At 41.9% G+C, this 15480-nt stretch overlaps 1 protein-coding gene across 3 annotated transcripts in view; it reads left to right on the top strand.

Annotated features, from left to right (window-relative positions):
• Nucleotides 1-4781, top strand: part of ical1 (islet cell autoantigen 1-like) — a 109372-nt gene extending 104591 nt beyond the window's left edge. For all 3 annotated transcript variants that reach the window (XM_052023459.1, XM_052023452.1, XM_052023467.1), the window contains one exon: nt 1835-4781. In XM_052023459.1, the coding sequence (XP_051879419.1) occupies nt 1835-1950 (116 nt within the window). In that variant the 3' untranslated portion in view covers nt 1951-4781. The remainder of the gene's footprint in view (nt 1-1834) is intronic.
• The last annotated feature ends 10699 nt before the right edge of the window (nt 4782-15480 follow it).

The raw sequence follows: 15480 nt of genomic DNA, 5'->3' as shown, positions 1-15480 counted from the left end.
ACCAACATTTCACTGGGCAAGATCAGCAGAATCCTCAGCAGAGGTCTCACCTTTGTAGCTCTACACTCACACCTTAACTAGTCTCCCTGTCTCTCCAAGATTAGCAGAATCTTCCACTCGAAACATGAGCATGACAGAAAGGAACAGGATTTCACACAAAAAGAATTTGAAGTTTTCTTTACATTGCAGAGAACTGCCAAAGACATGAAATGATTGTCATTAGGGACATTGTTAGCCAATTTCCTCAGGGAGTAGCAGAGCCATGTAGATGAAGGAGGGTCCATGTTGTGATCTGGAATCGACTGTTTTTCAGAGTCAATTACCGATGGAATGAGAAGGACATCAGCCAGAACCCAAAACTCCACTGTGGTAGGCAGATATGTGATTGTGTTATGGTCAACTAGCTTGCCAAAACTCTGTGTTTAGATTCTTATGTGGAACTTAGAGAAAGGAAGGATACCTGAGGGAGAGACCTCATCCTGGAGAAAAAGGAGATGCCTAGTGTATGTCAGCATGCTCAGGAACAGAGAGATATGAGTTAGCATCCTTATTGGGAGTGAACAATAGAGTAAGCAAAGTTCTCTTTAAGTGCTGGAATGCAGTTACTGGTGAAATGCACCTATTAATTCTGTCCTTTAAGCTCATGGTCATATCTGTCCTGTACTCTGTGCTGTTGGTCATTAAACACCCTCCACATGTCAGATGTGGACTTGCCCAAAAACAGCTGTTCCCAAGTAATTCTCCCCAGTTCCTGCCTAATGGTCCGATAATCTGCCCTGCTCCAGTTTAATACCGCGCCCCCCCTCCCCCCACCACCACAAGGTACATACTTATTTTTATTTATAGCTGTCTTAAAACGTGTAGTAGTCACTGTTCCCTAACTGTTCTCCCACTGAAAGGTCAGTCATCTGGCCAGGCTCGTTACCCAACACCAGGTCCAGTACAGCCCCTCTGCTCGTTGGACTATCGACATATTGATTTAAGAAACCCTCCTGGATGCATCTAACAAATTCTGCCCCGTCTAAACCTCTTACACTAGGGAGGTCCCAGTTTATATTAGGGAAGTTGAAGTCCCCCATGACAACAACCCTATTAGTTTTACACCTTTCCCAAATCTGCCTGCATATCTGTTCTTCAATGTCTCGGTGGCCATCGGAGGTGTCTGTAGTATAATCCATCAGAGTGATTGCACCTTTCTTATTTTTGAGTTCTACCCATATAGACTCGGTGGACAAGCCCTTCATTATGTCCCTCTGATTGCAGCTGTGATATTGTCCCTGATCAGTAGTGCAACTCTCCTCCCCTCTCTCCCCCCCACTCCTCTCTCCTCCCCCCCCCCCCCCATTCCTCTCCTCCCCTCTTATGTCCATCTCTATCTTTTCTAAAACATCGAAACCCTGGTACATCGATCACCCATTCCTGTCCCTCTCTCAACTAAGTCTGTTATGGCCACAACATCATAGTTGTGGCATCATAGTCATGGCAACAACGTCATACTGATCCATGCTCTAAGTTCATCACCCTTACCCATAATACTCCTAGCATTCAAATACACACACTTCAAACTGTCTGTCCCATCGTGTCTATTACTTTGCTTCTGTCTGTTTTTACTGGCCCTGACATCTACCTTCCTCAATCCCTCCACCTTCTGACCCAGTGCTCTGGTTCCCATCTACTGGCACATGGGTAGAGTTTGCTGCATAGTCTGTTTTTGCTCTTGCTGATGCTGGGTTTGTAGAGCAGCGCACAAACTGTCCAACCAGACACAGTCTGTGGAACCAGGGGTCTACCAACTGAACTGGTATTAACAACTCAAACTTTCCTCTTCCTACAGCTGACAAGAGCAACACACAGGACAAATCAGCCTGGTTTAATCTGTTTGCGGATCTGGATCCCCTCTCCAACCCTGATGCCATAGGTCGAACAGATGAAGAGCTACTTAATGCTTGAGGCTGGATTGTGGAGGAGGGGGACAAAGGATATACAGTATACAAATGTTATACAGTACTCAATTGTCTCACTGCTGCAGTTACTTAGTTTATGTTTACCAAAACACTAAGAATATTAAGAAATGAAATTGGAAAGTAAGGGGCAGGGGAGGATAAATGGAATGTTACAAATCTGCTAAACTCCTGGGATGTGGTGTCGGTGACGCTAATTTCCTGCTCAGTTTCCTGTACTGCCAGTGCTGCTGTAATCCCAGATCATTCTCGTGTGCACAGCTGTTTCCCAGGGGTTCACTGGGTACACTACAGGTCCTGGGCTGTGTGAGAGGGCCACGCTTGTACAGTGACCCACAAACAGCCCAGGCCATTCCGCTGGTTGTGGAGGGACCGCTTGCTAAAGATGGTAATGAAGGAGATCACCTGCATTCTTCTCAAACTGTGCATTAAAGTACTGCTGTAAAATACCAATTATAACACTGGAGTTCTCTTTGAGAATAATGGTCTTTTTAAAAGAATGAATGTCAGAGGTGTTCTTTGAATGTACAATTACTGTCTATCCCTGAGTTTTGTCTGTTTGCCTTTAACACGTGGACTGATAATTTTTAAGAAGTGTGCAGTTTATATTCTATTATGCCCGAATGCTTCAGTTGTACCTCAGTAAGGTGTTCCATTTGGCACTGGCGACAAGCAGCCTTTCACATTTTCCCCCTGTATCTACCTCATGGCAGTTATTCTAACTCCCATCAGCTGGAACGGTGGACTAACTTCAGTTACTTGCTGCTTGTAATTTTGGCGGTAGTTAGTTATTCCTCCCTACTAATCTCAGTGTTCATATTGTGGCTGGTTAGGTGCGACTTCACAACCTGCCAGATCTACTGGAAAAGGAGCAACCATTGGGAAAGATGCATCTGTGGGAATAGTCACCATGTATACAGCTTTGGAAGGTGGCAGATAATTCTGGGGGTTAAAAATAGCATGCTGAACTGTTTGTACAAATAAACCTTTACCTAGGGTCCATACTCCTGTTCCAAGTTTGGGATGTGCAATATGCACAACTATCTTTGTCCTTCAGGCACACACTGGCACTGTAAGGGCAAGGGTACGGAGCTAATGCATGGTAGTCCCTTGCTTCTTGGTATGTGTTGGATCATCAGCAATGGATGAATATTGGAAACTTCAGTTGAAACATGAAGTGGAATTTGGTATTGTGAGATTTTCAATGGAATATATGCTTATATGGAGATAAAATCCTTTTATCGTACAAAAAAGCAGAACTGTATCTTTCCAAAAGAAAGAGTTGAAGTTGTTAAATCCCATGCTAAATTACAAATATTAAACTGACAAAGATTTTGTTTCATGGATTGAACTGTAAGCTTGTAAAGGGAAACTGTTAGTTCAAAGATTGAAGGTAAAGCCTGGCTTTATACACAGTACATAGCAACACTGAATTAAAACCTACAATTATGAACAAGATGACTGTTGGATTAGACTGAGCTAAACAGACTGGCAGGTCCTTGGTCAAGTTTTACGGCTGGGGGAATGAGTGCAGCTCTCCTCAGAAGTATGCCTTAGGTCATGGATAAAGATGTATATTTGATTGCAACATTCCTGGTACCATGATCTTGTTTACATCCAGCAAAACTTTGTCTACAAGTGGTGATAAAACACAATGGACACTTCCTGCACAAATGCCTTGGGTAAAAGCCAAAATAACACTGGAACATAAATCACATCACAATTTTCAAATCATGTAATACACCTCCTCTAAGCTGGTACCAGAGAAATTGAGATTCAGCAAGACCAGGACAACTAGTTTACTTTCAAGGAATAAGACCCATTATCTCTGAATAAAATTCACCCTAACCCTCAGTGCTAAAGAAGCCTTCATTTCATTATTGCCATCCATTAGGTATTTGTTCTTTTGAGGGCACTTTTTTTTTAATAAAACAGTTCCTTAGCACAAATATAGTGCACTCCAAATAGCAAAGCAGTTTAACTTTGCATAAAACTCTTAGCAAATGTGGTTGAGCTAGCAAGCTCTCTGAATCACCCTAAAGATTTGGCCAGCTGCAGTGATGAAAATATTTAAGCAGCTATACTATAAACACCAATTGTTTCACTGGATAGATCTACAAAGGGCTTATGCAGTCCTGCACATCACATTGCAAATAGTTTCACCATGTCCAGACCCAAATGTAAACACAATGCTGATGTGCATTGCTTCGTGAGTGTCCAGGATGTTTCTCACTCAGCAGTTCTCTACCTTGGCCTATATGTCACTATTAGCCTGGAATGGGAAGTGGTCATCGGTACAGCTGCAAGGCTTCCCTGCTACTCACCCCATGTCACCCTCCTGTGTCACAATAAATAGCAGCTACCTGAACAATGCACCAGTGCCTACAGCTAACAATGCGTAAGAATTGGCAAATAAATGTTCATGCTATATTTAATCTATTATGTGCAAAATGATAGTAATTCAATGGACTAGTGGAGAAAAATGAATAGATAGTCATTCTTCATACACGATAGATTAAACTTAAGTCAAATACCAATTAGAACCCCAATGCTAGAAATTCTCACTGTATGCTCCCAAATACTTTCTAGATATATTCATAGCAACATGACACACGTGGAACTGTTGTTTGCATGGACAATTGAAGCCCGTTTCAATTGGGGAGGTTTTGTCACAATCAGACAAGTTGTAATTTCACAAAAAAGGTTCTTAACATTTTTTTCTAAAAAGTAGCATTTGAGCTTCTACACTGGATAATTGTTTGTACTTTGTACTGAATGGATAGCTGGAAACTGCCTCTTCTATTAAAAACAGTTTCTCAACATGTGGTTAATGGCTTTATTGATCTATTTGAATGTACCTTTGTAACCTCAGAATAGAGCAGAAGAGGGCCTCTGTCCCAGAGGGGCAACATTGACATTTTGTCTCAGTTATCCAGCAGCATGAACGGCAGCTCTTCAGTCATGACTTTTTAACCATCCAAGTCTTTAAACAGTAAAGATCCATCTACTGCCAGAAATCAGCACATTAAAAATTAATCAAAATCATACCCAAAGCACTGGAAATATTTGAAGACACCCTTAAGCTATGAGCATCTATGTGAAGCACAGTGTGGTATATTAGCTCATCAATCTCCATTACAATGCACCATTTTGTTCCCCTCCAGAGGCTCTTTATAGTCTCCCTCCAAACTCCACCTCTGTATCCACTTCTGTTTGCAGGAGGTGGGGACGATGGTTGCAGTGGACTTGGGCTGATGATGGGAGACTGTCAGCAGCAAGGCTGGGGAGAGTTAATGGTGATTTAGTAAATTTAGAAAATTGCTTTTATAAAATCACCTCCCATTTCCCCTCTACACTCTTGTCCTGATGAAGGGCCTCCACCCATGCTACCTGACCTGCTGAGTCCCTCCAGCAGTTTGATTCTTGCACCACCCATCTGGAAGATGGATGCCTCTTGTTGAGCTCTTTAATACTAAAGCAGGCCCCAATCTGCCAAGGTAGACCTGATTCAATGTATTCACAGGCACGCTGGAATTTTGCATAAGTGATGCACTAGTTTAGTTCGGGAGAACACACACCAGTCCTCATTAAGGCATCAGCAGTGGAAAGGGTGAGCAGCTTCAAGTTCCCGGGCATCAATATCTCAGAGGATCTATCCTGGGCCCAACACATTGATGCAACCATGAAGAAGGCACATCAGCAGCTCTACTTCATTAGGAGTTCGAGGAGATTTGGTATGTCACCAGACCCTTGCAAATTTCTGTAGATGTACAGTCGAGAGCATTCTGACTGGTTGCATCACTGCCTGGTATGGAGGCTCCAATGCGCAGGATCGAAAGAGACTGCAGAGGGTTGTAGACTCAGCCAGCTCCATCATAGGCACAACCCTTCCCATCATTGAGGATATCTTCAACAGGTGGTGCCTCAAAAAAAGCAGAATCCATCATTAAGGACCCTCACCATCCAGGACATACCCTCTTCACGTTACTATCTTCGGGGAGGAGGTACAGGAGCCTGAAAACCCACACTCGATGTTTTAGGAACAGCTTCTTCCCCTCCACCATCAGATTTCTAAATGGTCCATGAACACTAGCTCACTATTCCTCTTTTGCACTATTTTTGTAACTTACAATAATTCTTATCTCTTGCACTGTACTGCTGCTCCACAATAATACATTTCATGACATATGTCAGTGATAATAAACCCAATTCTGAAAGTTTGCAAGTGTGAAGCACTGGTGCTAATTTTGGTTCAGTTGTTTTCTGCAACCAACCCCAAGAGTTTGGATAGGATACCCCAAAAACAGATGAGAGATCAAGACATTTGGGACAATGAAACATTTAGCCTCATTCAAACCATCTCACAGCTTGATTCATATCTTGGCATGAAGCACATCTTGTTCTACTGTTTACTTTCACCTCAGGGATCACATTCATTTTTGCCCAAATTCTTGTTGAGACCAGACAACTAGTATACAACTTAGAATTATCATTTCCAATTCACCTTCAGCACTCACTTTAACCACTTTCAGCTTAAATATTTATCCACACTCTTCTGGATTGTTTCATCCACTGCTTTCCACAGTTTGGCTTAGAACTCCTCATATTACCAAGAATTCAAGAATCTGTGACCTATTTCACACATCCATCCTCCCAAGTCACGCTAGTTACCAGTACATGGACTAGAGGAGGAGACTCTACAATCCTTGCCTCCAGGCCAAAAATCACAGGAAACCAGTTCAACTGGCAGATTCTGCATTGACCGGAATTCTTTCTAATTATCATCCTCTCTCCAAATCCTTTTCATAATTCTAATCGCTAGTCGCGCTTTTGGTTCCCTCCAATTTCTTGCACAGGTTTCACCACGTTCACTGTGAAGGACATAACAACTTAGATGTGGATGAGGCACAGTTAGCGAGCTGATGTGTTTGATAGGAGGGTAGTCTTAAGGCTACAGATGATGTTTATTAGCTGGTAAATTCAGCAGAGCAATGGCAGATGGAATTTAATCCTGATAAATGCGAAGGTGATGCATTTTGGGGGTATTCAGGGTAGATCTCAGATGTAGGAATACAAGATTGAAAGGCATAGATGGTAAGCAACTTTTCTCCATGACAGAGGTGTCTGAGACCAGATGGTGTAGGTTTAAGGTGAGGTGTAAGAGGTTTAGAGGGCATCTGAGAAAGTACTTTTTCAACCAGAGGATGGTTGGAACATAGAAAGTATGGCAGAGGCAGATACTCTCACAACAGTTAAGCAGCATCTGGACGAGCATTTGAATCGCCAAGGTACAGTGGGCTGCGGACAAAGTGTTGGTAAACGGTGGGGCAGAGGGCCTGTTTCTATGCCATATGTTTATAATTTTGGGATACTGCCACAGATTCTGTACATAAAGCAGGTTTCTCCAGGTATTCCAGTCTTGCACTTTTCAATCAGAAGTTGAAAGCACACAGCTACTATTAGTCTTCCCTCGCCAATAGATTGACATTGTGGGAATAAAAAACAGAAACATGAACAGGAATTGGCTATTCAGCCCCTCAGCTTGCTGCTCCATCCATCTGGAACCCAGCTGATCAGCACCTCAACTCCATTTTCTATCTCTGGTACATAATAAGAATCAGGTTTATTGTCATTGACGTATGTCATGAAATTTGTTGTCTTGTGGCAACAGTACAGTGCAAGACAAAGACATAAAAATTACTATAAGTTACAAAAACAAATAAGTAGTGCAAAAGAGGAATAAAGAGGTAGTGTTCATGGGTTCCTGGACCATTCAGAAATCTGATGGCAGAGGGGAAGAAGCAGTTCCTGAAATGTTGAGTGTGGGTCTTCAGGTTCCTGTACCTCCTCCCCGATGGTAGTAACGTGAAACTTGATAGCCTTAATAAAATGAAACTAGTTTTTAAAACTTAGTCATGGGATGTAGGCACCTCTGATAAGGCAATACACTTCACATCCATTGTGCTCAAAAGGAAGGCAATGAGCCATTTGAACCACTTCCATGCTTACAAGAACATTGAAATGGATATTACCTGGAGGTTTGAGGCCACCTTTTAAATTAGTTAAAAAGCCCAACACCATCTGAGATCTGCTGGAAAGGCTGAGGCACTCACCTTCCTCCAAATGGAATCACAATTTATGGGAATGAGGCAGGAAAATAGAGTTAAAACCAACATCAGACCAGCCATGATCTTGTTAGATGGTGGGTCCAACTCAAGGGACCATTTGTCTCACTCCTAATATTCATGTTAGACTCTGCACAATGGTCTTAGTGATAACTTACTTCATAGATCTGTTCAATACTTAGCTCGACATTAATCACAGTGCTTAGCCTATCTGCTATTCATAGAATCATAGAACAGTACAGCACAATACAGGCCCTTCGGCCCACAATGTTGCGCCGACCTTTAAATCTCACCTAAGACTATATAACCCCTTCCTCCCACATATTTTAAATTCCTCCATATGCTTATCTAGCAATCTCTTGAATCTGACCAATATACCTGCCTCCACCACCAGCCCAGGCAGCGCATTCCATGCCCCAACCACTCTCTGGGTAAAAAACTATCCTCTGATATCTCCCTTGAACTTCCCACCCATTACTTTAAAGCCATGCCCTCTTGTATAGAGCATTGGTACCCTGGGAAAGAGGCGCTGGCTGTCTACTCTACCTATTCCTCTTAATATTTTGTATACCTCTATCATGTCTCCCCTCATCCTCCTTCTCTCTAATGAGTAAAGCCCTAGCTCCCTTAGTCTCTCCTCATAATCCATACTCTCTAAACCAGGCAGCATCCCGGTAAATCTCCTCTGCACCCTTTCCAACGCTTCCACATCCTTCCTATAATGAGGCGACCAGAACTGGACACAGTACTCCAAGTGTGGTCTAACCAGAGTTTTGCAGAGCTGCATCATTACCTCGTGGCTCTTAAACTCGATCCCACGACTTATGAAAGCTAACATCCCGTAGGCTTTCTTAACTACCCTATCCACCTGCGAGGCAACTTTCAGGGATCTGTGGATATGAACCCCCAGATCCCTCTGCTCCTCCACACTACCCAGAATCCTGCCATTAACTTTGTACTCCGCCCTGGAGTTTGTCCTTCCAAAGTGTACCACCTCACACTTCTCCAGATTGAACTCCATCTGCCACTTGTCAGCCCAGCTCTGCATCCTATGCAATCTTCGACAATCCTCCACACTTATTCACACCACCACCAACCTTTGTGTCGTCTGCAAACTTGTGTCTCCTGTGGTGGATTCCAGCATCTTCCAGACAACTGGTGTTAGTCTAATTCCCCCACCCCATCTCTTTCCCCGTCTCTCCTTCCTTGGTAACAGAGATTATCAATAAGTGAATGTCAAGAAAATGGCAAATGAAATAGACAAGGTGCAAAAATAACTACTTAGTTTGGTATGAAGATGAGAAATTGGTAAATGTGGTGTACAGTTGGACTGTGTGTGCTGGTTCATGAGAAACAAAAAATAAACGTAAAGCATGCACTAGGAAGGCAAGTGACATCTTCAGGTTGGAGTATGAAGACCAGGACCATTAAAAGTCAAATTGAAGAATGGCAGATCTGCTAGCAATCGCATTCTTGGTGATACTAGATAGCACCTTATTCCAGTCCAAGTGCACAGATTCTTAGGACATTAAGTTTATGCTCATGAGTTTGCACAGAAATACAGACGTAACTTCGCAGCTAAACTGCCACAGTATCCAGAACATTCTGCCAACTGGACCCAATTCTATACACCACACGATTTTAGAAAACCATCCAACCATATATTGGAAAAAATGTTTGCTTTTGCATCTTTGTAAAATTAAATCTCCCATTATAACTGGTTTGCTTTTACTACATCCATTCCTGAACCTTGTATTTGCAAATGCCTGTTACTGCATCACTCCTGCCAGAAGCAAACAGATGAATCAAGGTCGATGTCTCAAACTTAATTCTACAATCTAACATTGGGTGGCTCCCGAAAACACTTGCTTTAGTAAACCACCACAACCAACCAGCAAGACCACAACCAGCAGCAGACATTATTTGGGAAATTACTCAAAGGGTATTTCTGGAGTGGTAGTCACATGAATTTCCTTTTTGTTTTGACACTCCAGCCACACAATTTGGCCAAGTCATTCATACTCCAAAGACACCAGGAGGTACTGGAGGGAGACAAGAAGACCAGCACTTCAGTGTAGCTCTCAGATTCTCATGGTATAGTACCAAAAAATAAAGGGTACTCCCAAGAAGAAAGAACTAACTCTGGCAGGACCACTGGAATGATTTAGAGATATGACAAATTCAGTAAGGTAGGAAGCAAAAGCTTAGAGTTAAATCTTCTCCTGGTCATCTTTGGTAATTGATATTGGGGGATGGGCTGGGGAGGGAGATCAGGTTACATAGATCTAAGATTACAATCTCATGGAATAGCAACCACTGGGGCTGAAAAGGCTATTTCTGTTCCTATGTTCCAGCACAGGTCATTGAATTCTCCACCTTCCAGTAAACTGCTCCCCTTCTGTCCCCTTTTCTCTCTCCTGATCTACCCAGTTCCTCCTACACCCACCCCAGCCCCCCATCATCCCGTTTCTTTCCCCTCCTCCATTACTGTATTTGCCCAGCACCCACACTCTCCTCCCACTGGGTTCCCACCCCTCCCCAAATTGTTCCCGTCTGCCCTCCCCACGTCCCTCACTTGGTTCCATGCTCCACCTTCCTTTCCCATTAGATTCCATCATCTGCAGCCCTTTGTTGCCTCCACCCATCACCTCCCAGCCTCTGTCACTATTTCCCCTCCTCCCTTTCCTCTATCTGCCTATCACACCACCCCCCCCCCCAAAACCTGGATCCACCTATCACCTGCCGGCTCTTGCTCCAACCCTCCCCCTCACCTCTTTAGGCTGGCCGTCTCCCCTCCATCTTTCAGTCCGGATGAAAGGTCTCTACCCAAAACGTCAACTGTCCATTTCCCTCCATAGTTACTGCCTGACCCACTGAGTTCCTCCAGCAGTTTGCTTGTTGCTGAAAATCACTTCTCCCTTGTATGGAGATTGAAACCACCCCTTCCCACTTTAAAAGAAACAGACAGCAATGAATGAACACACAAAACTGCCTGCTAATCATCCACTTTACTTGTTTTATGTACGTTTCATGCATACAAAGGGAATTTCCAGTTCAATTGTTGCACTTCTTGCATGTTAAGAGTGAATCTCAACAACTCCTGAACATTTGGTCAGCAGGATTGAACAGAGTCACTGGATTTGCTTCAGCTGAATGTGGTCTTGGACCAATAAAAAGTTGCTTGACATGCAGTCACTTCACTCCCGAATACAAAGTTATCCCAGCAGGTTGGCAAGCAGTATAGAGTGGCTTGCAGAGATTTACAGTGCCAGAGGTTTAGGAATATCAATAAAAAAAAACATTCTTTGCATTTTATAATCTCAACAGTCAGCTCAGCTCAGAGGGCAGCAGTGATCCTTCTGTTCATCACAAACCAAACTGATGCAAGGCAGAATTAAGTCTTTGCCTTTAAGTGCACCAGCAAAATCGTACTTAAATCAAAAAGGGATAAAATCTTTGAAATGGAGTATTTTACAGCGATAGGAAAATGAAGATGTGTAAAGCTACCCAGTAAGTCAATTTAAGATAAGCCAATTCTTCTTTCCGGCAAGGTGCAGGGATGAGATTCAATGAGGTAAATGAATGGGTTTCCACAGAAAGACAATTCTGTCAAGAGAAATAGAAACCTCTACTTCCACTGTCATTGAGATGAATGAGATTTAATTCCAGATATGTTAAGACAAATTCAAATAGATGTATGCAATATGCACAACAAAATACTTCTGTTAATTCAGCAGTGGTTAACTGTCTAAAATATTGTTAATTTTGATATAATACAGTAATTTAAAATTTACTTGAATGAAGTTTCTCAAGGTTTGCAATTACATTGGACACACAGAATGCGGGAACCCAGATAAAAATATATAAGAATCTAACACATGCACATGGTTTACATGCAGAGTTACAAGCTGGAATGTTGAGGATCCAAGTGAAAGGTGGGATTAGTGACCAAGACAGGGATGCTCGAGAGATTCAGATGTGATCAGGGAAAACAGAAGTTGTAATGTGCATCTCAATCCTAAATGGATGTGGGCATCAGAGGTGAGCTGACCCTGCCTCCATCCAAACATCACACACTTACTTTCGAGCTTAAGGATCACTGGGCAGCAGTCACAATTGGAAATCCAGAGAATCCAGCAGTTGTAGATTCACAGACCTAGGCCTGTATGGTTCAGGGCATTACAAGGTGCCACACAGTCACAGAGGTTGTATCATTTCATTTGCACAGTAGTACAACAAAATGTCATTGTGCAAGAATATTGTTATCATTGCTGCTACAATTAATTACTGGGAGGGCCAAGAGACAATATTTTTAAAAAATCAGCTATTTATTAAAACCAATTTGTTTTTCCCCCATTACTGAAGGAGCACAAGATCAGGTGTGATTTCTACTCCAGATACCTTGGCTGGAAGGTGACAGGGCCCATTGTCAGCAGCATATGCCACCTATAAAATGCACGTCAATAATCATTGTCCATGCTCCTGCAAGAGCAGAACTTGGTAGGGTACCCAGAGTAAACAGGCACCGAAGAATAATCATTGGGTCTTGTGGAATAAAGGGAGAGAGAAGCTCCATGGTTTTGGTGAAGATATAACATATCTCCTGGTCCCTATCAGATGCAGTTCTGTACTTTTTTGCTGCCTAGCAATAAAACAATATCCTTTAAATAGGCTATGCTCTTGCAGTTGGGTCAACGCCTCTGGCACAACAACAGCTGCAGCAATTACAGCCACCACTACCCCTACCTCAGTGCACAGCACAAGCTAGCAAAGGGCATTGAAGAAGAGCTGATACTACTTTCTATGCCCACCCAAAGGCAGCCACCAGCTTCCCTAGCTACCTGCACCAACCAAAACTAAGGTTGGGCTGTGTATTTTTCCCCCACAAGCAGCCATCGCCACTGAAGGCAGAGTGATGAAGGCAGGAATGAACCATAAACCTCTGTGCTGCAGCCTAGTGTAAAGAACCCTCTTATACATTCATCTCCAATTTCTGCTGTCCCACAAGAGGCAGAGAAAATTTGGAGAAGGGGTGCGAAAGAAGGAGAACAAACAAAGGAGAAATGGTGACTCTTTCAGGGACCAGACAACACGAGATCGATAATGAGCTGGATAAGAGAACATGTACAAGAAGACCATAAGAACAATTGTAAGCTGGTCTTATAAGCAAAGTAATTTTAAGGTACTTAAGTCATTAGTCAGGAAAATTTCAAGAAGTGTTACAATTAAATTCAATATTATAGCTCCTGGCTGAACTCTGGGAGTAACAGCTGCCTGGATTTTAGGCCAAGTAAAGCTTAGTTTCTCTGCCAATGAGCACCATATTCCTTTTCAGACTTTCAGTGGAGAATTTATAAGGAATAAATTATGGTACAAATGGCAGTTTAATTTCTTCCTGCCAAAATGTTGCAGTTATCAAGCAACTGATTTATTAGGATCACTTCAAGGATGGAGTGTCAGAATAAATCTAAAGTAAAATTGCATAGCACCCATCAAATCATACTACAAATGCAAGAATATTTAAGTTCATTGGCTAAGCACGTCAGATCCTCAGGATGCAAAATGTATTATATTAATGCAAATTCTTTTTCCCTACAATTTTGAAAATAGTCAGTACTGGGTTTAAAAAAAAAGACCCATAGTTAGGTTAACAGATCCAGTGTCTCTCAAACATGTTAGCTTAATGCATTGATTAGATTGCTGCAATAGTTTATCTTGAAATCCAAGAGAGTACTTCTAGATGTAGTACACAAAGCTTAGCATAAGAAAAGGGTTTAGAAAATAGACATTACATTTACTATATAACTTTCCCAAACATACTAACAATTTAAACATTTTCTTTACCCCAAACTTCTATAAAAAGCCAAAGCAATTTTAAGACATCTTAAACACTGAGAAATTGACTTAATTTACCCAGCCTGGGCAAACAAAGGCCTCTTTCACATGAGAAAATGAATAAAAATTGGAAGGTTTAACCTCCCTCTCCCAATGTTTTGCTTACCAATGGCTCTTGCCTCCAAAACCAAGTTTTATAGGACAGCAGTGACTACTATCTGAAGAGAGGCTTTGCCAGTGAAATACTGAGATATGATACTTGAGACACATGGCTCTCTGTATAACATTCATCAACATTTCAATTTTCTTTGTTAGGTTCTAATAGTCCAGTCATCGTAAAGGATATTGTAAATATTTTGCTGCAAGTTTAGCATTTACTCAATCAGAATAGGTTCAGTACCTACAGAGGAGCTACCAATTCCTTTCTGTAGGATGGACTTCCATCCTGCTTTGAACAGAGCAATGTGGATTAGAGAGGAAATTCAAAAACGGGAAGAATAATGGAAAAAGCAAATAAGCAAGGTCAGTATTAAGTGGTTACAACTTCTGTAGGGATGAGTGTCCATGTACTCAATTCACAAAGCAATTGAATAGGGACACAGTCATTGAAACAATTATTAAAAGCTTAGCTTTCAAATGTACTAAAGGCAGAATTATTTCCTGTGTACATATAGGAGAATGCATATAGTTTCTTCAGAAAAGTGGCTATATTTTGGGCAAAGGAAGACAAGACAGTTTGCAATGGACAGGTAGAGAAAGTAAACAGAAGAACGTGACCATGCAGCAGGGCCAAAGCAGGTATGCATATCTCTGGGGCATTCAAGATACCTAGCAGTTTGGAAGAGAAATTATGAAATGACAAACTTGTAAGGCCATTGGTATTTAATACTCTTAAATAAATGTAGATTCACAGAGTGATCAATAAATGACAAATGTCTCATCAATGCCTGCCATTTGGGCAATGTTTTTTTGCCAGTGAAGTGGACATGTAAGACAGGTTGTGAACGTTAGTGTTGTGCTGCCTTTTGTTCTGGAGGGGAACCATCCTAGAGGAAAGATATTCCTATAGGGTTAATCAGAGGGTTCTATGAGAAAAATCCACGATGGGGCTGGCTTTCCTAAACCAGTTAAGGTAGATAAAACCCCAGACAGAGAAACTACTGAGGATGACAAATCACTATAATACTGCAATCTCAATTTGGTTCTGGTGGTGTGATGCAAGTCAGCAAAGATTTGAGCCTCTTACAACAGATGGCCTTAACTCTGATCTTAACCTTTTAAAACATCAATGCGTGCCATCCTGCCACTAATATTAACTTTCTTTTAATTGATCTCATCTTAGTATTTAACTTTTAAGAAAATTCTTTTAGTGGTATGGATAATACAATGGTGCCAGCATTGGTTTTTATGGCAGATATCGGCAATGAGGATGGAGACAAAGTTGATAATGATACTTGTAGGGGCTGGTGTGGATGTTATTGGGAAGAATAATAACAACTGGAGTAAAGGTAATGGTAGGGGTATGTTGGATGTTGTAGTGAAACTGAAGATGTTTGGAT

This window comes from Pristis pectinata, chromosome 1 (genome assembly GCF_009764475.1).
Source record: "Pristis pectinata isolate sPriPec2 chromosome 1, sPriPec2.1.pri, whole genome shotgun sequence".
NCBI lineage: Eukaryota > Metazoa > Chordata > Chondrichthyes > Rhinopristiformes > Pristidae > Pristis > Pristis pectinata.
Note: the sequence above shows the minus strand (reverse complement) of the source record. Positions and strands in the feature narration are given on the sequence as shown.